Source organism: Centropristis striata, chromosome 5 (assembly GCF_030273125.1).
Source record: "Centropristis striata isolate RG_2023a ecotype Rhode Island chromosome 5, C.striata_1.0, whole genome shotgun sequence".
Lineage (NCBI taxonomy): Eukaryota > Metazoa > Chordata > Actinopteri > Perciformes > Serranidae > Centropristis > Centropristis striata.
In genome coordinates this window covers 27739806-27746548 of record NC_081521.1, presented here as the reverse complement: position 1 = coordinate 27746548, position 6743 = coordinate 27739806, and the positions used below count along the sequence as shown (strand labels likewise).

The 6743-nt window shown below is 38.3% G+C and overlaps 1 protein-coding gene across 1 annotated transcript in view; it reads right to left on the bottom strand.

The window, feature by feature from the left end:
- soga1 (suppressor of glucose, autophagy associated 1) overlaps positions 1-6743 on the bottom strand; it is a 123841-nt gene continuing 117098 nt past the window's right edge. Inside the window, exon 24 of the mRNA XM_059334138.1 lies at positions 1-6465. Coding sequence (XP_059190121.1) covers positions 6319-6465 — 147 coding nt within the window. The 3' untranslated portion in view covers positions 1-6318. The remainder of the gene's footprint in view (positions 6466-6743) is intronic.

Sequence of the window (6743 nt, the reverse complement as noted above, 5' to 3'; positions counted from 1 at the left end):
TAAATTCCAACAAACATTTATTTGTGAATTCTATGACAAACAGGAGGCAGTTATAATATCTCGTTTTACAAGCTACATCGGTTGGGAAAAAAAAACAAAAATCCCCAACCTTTTTAAAAATCCACTGGATCAAATTTTCTCATTTTACTTATTTAACATTTGCTGCCTTTTTTTGTTGTTTTTCATCTGCTTCAAAATGCACCTATGTACAGAAGAAATGCTCAAGTGTGGTCTATAAAGGGAGAGAGCTACATACTTCCACAGCGACCTGGCTCAGATCAGCTGTAGACATTCAGCTTTTCTCAAAGAAACAAAGCGGACAGAGAGAGTACAAACCTTTAAGTTATTTTCAAGTTGCAACACAAGGGGACACATTTCCTTACCGTGTACTCATTTTATTTCTTTCATTGCATTCTCCTTTTATTCAAGAAACAAGCATTATTAAAAAAAGACAAGAGTAGGTTATAAAGCGAATATACAGGCAGTCTCTAGGTAATAGTTCAGCTAACATTATGAACAGCTAAGAATTCATTTACATATTCCCAGGATGTAATAATTATATGAATGGTATGGAAAAAGGTTGAAAAGGCTGGAAAGATTCAGATACAGACACACCGGGAATAATGACACTCATGGTTTGTGCCATGCAACCTGCTAGAAACTCATCAGTCATTGGCTGGTGATGCTGTGTGACCTGTAAAACCGTCTGTCATTGGCTGCAATGTCAAGTACTTATAACCTGAGGGGGAGGAGCAAATGTAACACCTGGCGGGCAGGTGGAAAGGCTGGAGAGGCAGAGACAGAACCGACCAATGACATCAGAGTCGAAAAGAGAAATGCGTCTTATGCTGACTGCGCCATAACAGATCTTTATAGCAAATACCAGAAAATACATAAATGTTGCAGTTAATACCAGGAGGAGCTGTGAGGTGTACTTCCAGCTACATGTCACATCAGATTCTTCTCAGTAAGTTTAATAGTAGTACAAATTGTTATTTTATGTATTTTTTGTGGCAGTTTCATCCACAACCTGAACATGTGTTGGAAATGTTAAATATCATATTGTCTAAAATCAGGGCCTGTGCTAGACTCTGCAATATCAGCAGCAAAACCTAAGACTTGAGGTCAATTACAACATTTAACCAAAGAGTAACCTTGGTCCGAATTCTCAACCATCTGGAGGTCACACAAAAGTGAAGCAAAGCTAATTTCTAAGGCATACCGTTCTCCTGACACTGAGATCCCTTATTGGCTTGCAACATGTCCGTCACAAAGTATGTAATAGAGGAACCATTGAAGATTAATGTAAACACAAATCAGTCTACACCTACTACAAGACAAAAAATCCTAACTCCAGATGGAAATAGTCATCATGGAGTTTGTTGGAGCCAAATAATTGCAGAAAAACAAGAGTTTTAATTAAAACCAAGACATCTTTGTAGAGGAAAAGGCACAAAGTCACCTTCTCATTGACAACAGAACTGACTTAGGGTATACCAAATATGTTCAGAAGACTGATGCACAATTCAACTTTAGTGTTATGTTTTGAGTTATTTACAACTAACGAAATGTCTCAGAGTTTAGTAATGGTGTAAAAAGAGGTAGAGCAGAATCTGGCAAACTTTCTCGCTATCAAAATGTATGTTTCATCCATTGAATTGGGCAACATCAGAAACATTCAACATACATTCAAATCACTGCTTAAAACAATTTTAGTAAATTATGCTAAAATTCCTCTAATTATTTTTAACCAAAAAGTAGATTTTTTTCAGGTTTGTGCTTTTTATTTTGTATGGGGTGTATGTGTTTTGTTCTATTGAAACAAAAATCCAATTTGTGATTGGCATTTGGTTGCTTTTTTACACGTTACTTTTTAAAATTTCAATAGACTTTCAATAGACTTTCGATAAAATTTCGATAGACTCTGTAGTTTATAGCAGTGTATCCAAAAAGCATAAATTATGCCAAACCTAATATTAGGGTATGATATAGGTTCATCCTGGTGTGTGGTGAGACATTGTGGGATGACTGAGTCATTATCGGACTGCTGTTACACTCTGCACTGTGTCTCAACTTCTCAAGCTCTTTTTTTTAATGTTATATGGAGATTTTTGGCACAGATTCAGCAGCCATAATGGAGGCCCCCAAGCTTATGGGCCACAATGAACGGAAAAATGTACTCAGTTGCTTTTTATTTCACTTTTTCCACAATACTACTAATGTGTCTGAACTATTTTTCAAATGTAGATAATGACATGTTGGCTACACCTACCACTGTCTTGACATGCACTACTGTAATTTGTGTAAGAAGCTAGAATTAGTGGCTAATATTTGTCAAAAAGTGGGATATATTGCCATTGCCTAATCTTGATTCTTTTAACATCTTAGTTGTGGGAAACATGGCCGTCCGTAGTAAAGTGTCTGTGTGGCTAACTGTAGAGGTTTCAGCAGCTTTATTGTGTTGGGTGCTGAAATTCATTGTGTTTTTGAAAATGTGCTCTCAAACACTGTATGAGGAGAAGTGGTCATTGATGTGAAAGTCAGATAAAATGTGACAGACCTCCTGATCAGTAATACTCAGCTGAAAACCTTTAAAATGTTGTCTATGTTAGCATACATAGCTATGTGCAGCAAACCATGCTAATGCCAAACAGAAGCAGTACATTTAGCTGCATTTTGGTAAATATTTTGTTGGAAACATAACCAACATACAGAGAGGGGCAGAAAAGTAGTGGATTATGCTGCAGTGGTGGTGAAATTAAAGAACTGTTGGAATTCCCCCCCAAAAATCTATAAAGCTATGCAGACAACAGCTGCAAAGACACAAGCTTCAAAGCTTTCTTTGCTTTTCAGAGCCACTTTTTTGAATTGTAGGCGTATGACACTACAAACTGTATAGTTTTTGTCGTTTACTCCCTAAAAGTGTAATTTTTCCAAGTAGGAAAAAACAATTTTGACGTACAGGTCGCTGTAGCTACTTTGCTAAATTACCTGTTAGCTTATTGGCAAGCTAAATCTTAGCAAGCTGTTTCAGTGTTTCCCCCTTTTCTACTGATGTTGTTAAATCCAACTAATGTTGCAAAATATGTATTATCAAGTTCATTCTCCTAACCACATGTGGCTTCTATTTGTGTGATGTAACTTTAAACCTTTAAAAGACGATATCATGGAATGTAATAAGAAATGGATGTGTACTCAACCATATTAGCTGTGCTTTTTGGGACACTTGGAATCATTTTAATAAGGTTATATGATTGCATGTGTTCTTAAACCAATCACATTGCTTGGCTAAGACTACCTGTTGTATAATTGTGGTCAAGAATCAGAAGGTCTATTCCTGTGACAAGTAGCGTTTGAAGCGGTGACTGGTTTCAGACGTTTGGTTTTCCACCAGCAGTGAGCAAGGGCTGGAGTGGAGACAGACAGCAGCATTTAGACTGTGGCTTTTCCTCGCTGTGTTATTTGAATACATGTACTGTTACTGTAATGCCCTATTTTAAACTGCTGAGTCATTAAATGGTGTGCAGAGATGGAGAAATGCTGGACTCCAGCTTGTACACAGACAGTGGGAGAGACATACTCAAATAGATGGTGAGCCCACAGCAGACTGCACACTAAGTAGCACCATGATAACTAAATAGAAAGAATTGAAACAGGCTAATATATCAGCAAAAACATCCATATAAAATAAATGAAACAAAAATAATTTACTTTTCCAGAAATACAATAACCCTTGGTATAAAAAAGTGAATATACTATATCCTAATATACCTGTAAACCATTTTGTCCTTCCTCCACTGTGGTACAGTACTTTATTTTAGCTTTAGTACAGCCTGATCGCAATTATGTGCATAAAAACAATCTTATCCATTAAAAAAGGCCTGCTGGGTTAGTTATGTGTGTTTTTATATGTCCAGTCCAGTTTTGGTGTGAGCTGACTAGTAGGTACTCTGTCAGGCACTTTGAATATCTGTTGATTGAAGAACATAGCAAACAAAAGGATGGGACAAAGAAATGGAATAAAAAAAACCTTTCCAATTATGATTGTTTTAAGTTACCAGTATTTTGACCATTTGTGTCAGTCCCCAATGTTTGCTTCTTTTCCAGATATTTCTCTTAAGTGTGCAGACATCCTATTCAAATACATTTTATACCGTTGAATCTGGCTGCAATGAAGGTAGTAAAGGAAATACATTTTAAACTCAAAAATATTGGGATAATAAATAAAGAATTAAATGAGTGTATTTCGTAAAAAGTAAAAAACAAACAAAAAAACCAACAACCTGTCAGTGCTTTAACTACTCTGGCTGCAGATGGACAGTTCTTAGCTTGTTGTCTACCAAGATTATGTCATAATAATAATGCTACATTTTCAAAATGCATGTAGATCTCGTACAGTAGCTACGCCTTCGGTGTAGTACTACAACACAAGGATAATTGTGCGTGAAAGAAGAGAAAGGTGGAAGTATTTTAAAACTTAGAAGAATTAAATGATAAAATGTGCATTAAAAACAGATACACATCTGGGAAAGACTCTAACACAAGGAATGCATTGACTGAATTCTCAGTGGACACTTAGAGTTAATGAGCATTTCTGGATGATGGTAGATTAGCATTTTGAAATTTTAAACACAGAGGATACAGAGGATAGGGATGCACCAATGGATATCAGATCGATATCATGATTGTTATTTTAACATTTACTGTGGCAACCTTTGCCACTCACCTGGTGTAAACCAACATAATCTTCTGAACTTGACCCTAGTTTGAACTAGTTGTCGAGACAAAAACTGGTAAATTCAGTTAAAGCCATTTCAGTGCATCTCTATCCAATGCAAAATGGAATCTGCATATGGGTTTTCATGTTAACCTCGCATTCAATCAGAAGGTGATCCATCTGAAATGTTTTAAGACAATGTGCTGTAGGACTTTACACCACACGTCATCATCAGATCACCAAAGAGTTGACGATGAATCTTGACATCAGTGAAGAGAAACAAACAGGCACTTTCTGCCTGCTGTAACAGGTTGAAACCAAAACTGTAATTTCCAATCAGACTCTGGAGGGTAACACGTTTGAAGTAGGTTTTCTTACATCTACAAGGTTTAAGTCATGGCTACGATGCCACAAAAAGTCCCCATATTTGTGGCCAAAGTCCTTCTGGGGACATAGTGGACAGTTACATTGAAACAAGCCAGGGAAGCTTCTTGTTGTTTTACTAAACCACTCAAATCAGTTTTATGGTCTCATTTATAGAGCTGACAAGTCCAAACATCCATCAATGAAGTCTGGTCATGCTGGGATTTGTAGTCCAATAGTCCTCGAGTTCTTCCTTTTGCAATCTACTGAAATATTGAATAGTTTTCTGCAGCTCATGTGTCATCAAGAGGTGGCCCTTTACAGATCCATTTTGGAGGGACTTGCTGGAATGTTATTGTGCTAATCAGTCAAAAAGGCATAATTGCATTTCCCAGCACAGCGTGTAAGTATATGACCAGGTTCAGAGAGAAATCATCTGAGCTTTCCAGCAGATAACTCTTCAAAGACGGATGGTTGCAGGGTTGCTATCGTACTGTGGAAGCTCTTTCCAGCTGTGACGGATGTCTTCTCTCCAGTTTTAAACAGGAGCTCCACAAGTAACACATGCACTTTCAACACATATTCAAACTTGTCTGACGCCATTGCTTTCTCCTTGCTGTATTCTCCTTTCGCCTGGCTGCTGGCCCAACAGCATGGTGGCAAGATAACGTCAAAAAGGTGGATTTTCCAGTCCAAAAAACTGACCATTTGTAGTACCTGTTATTCTTTAAATTGTGGGGAAGGGAGGGTTTAGCAAATCCAGTCCTGACATCATAGTTTTATTTGTTAGACTCTCTTCAGAGTGTTTAGTTTAGTGTGTCAGATGATGTGTGTATTAATGTTTAATGTCCTGCTGGTAGTTTTGTGATGGTTGGATCTGTTGCTGGGTTTCAGTCTTTCCTGTCCTTGGCATCAGAATGGTTTAGTCGAAGACAAGTTTTGCCCCGGTTCTGTGTGTTTCTGTGTGTGTTTTATGAATGTGTGCATGTGGCAGTGGGTTAGTGGGGCAGTCTGTGCAGTGTGCTAGCGGTGTGTGTGTTCTGTTTGGCAGTGCACCTGTGTGGCAGGTTGTAGGTGTGTATGTACATTTGCTGACGTGTGAGAAAGTGTGTGTTCATGGCAGTGGTGTTTGTGAAGAATCAGTATTGCTTGTGTGTGTGTGTGTGTGTGTGTGTGTGTGTGTGTGTGTGTGTGCGTGTGTGTGTTGCGTGTCTTTGAATGTGGCAGTAGGAGTGTCGTCACTCGTTGCAGGTGTCCCCCTTCTCCTCGGTTGCCGCCGGAGACTCTTGTGGGCGGTGCTTGCACTGGCTGAGCGAATGGCGAGTCGCTGCTCTTGATGGTCGGGCGAGGCAGGAAGACTGGCCAGCACAGTCACAGGGTGCATCCTGGGAAATGGACCCAAACATGCAGGTGTGATGTTAATTTTTATATCATATGTGAATATTTTTTGGCAAATATTTGATTGTGTAAATTAAATCGACTTAGCACAAAGTTTTTGTGGGCCATTTTTCAACCGCAGTACATATTCTTCCAGCCACTGTAAACTGTATAACATGCTTTCTAAAAACTAACGTTCTTCGTGAACGCTATAATGAGAACAACGAAATTTCTAAAACCCAAATCAGTTGTTTGCAAACGAAAAGCTGTGATGTAAATTCAGTGT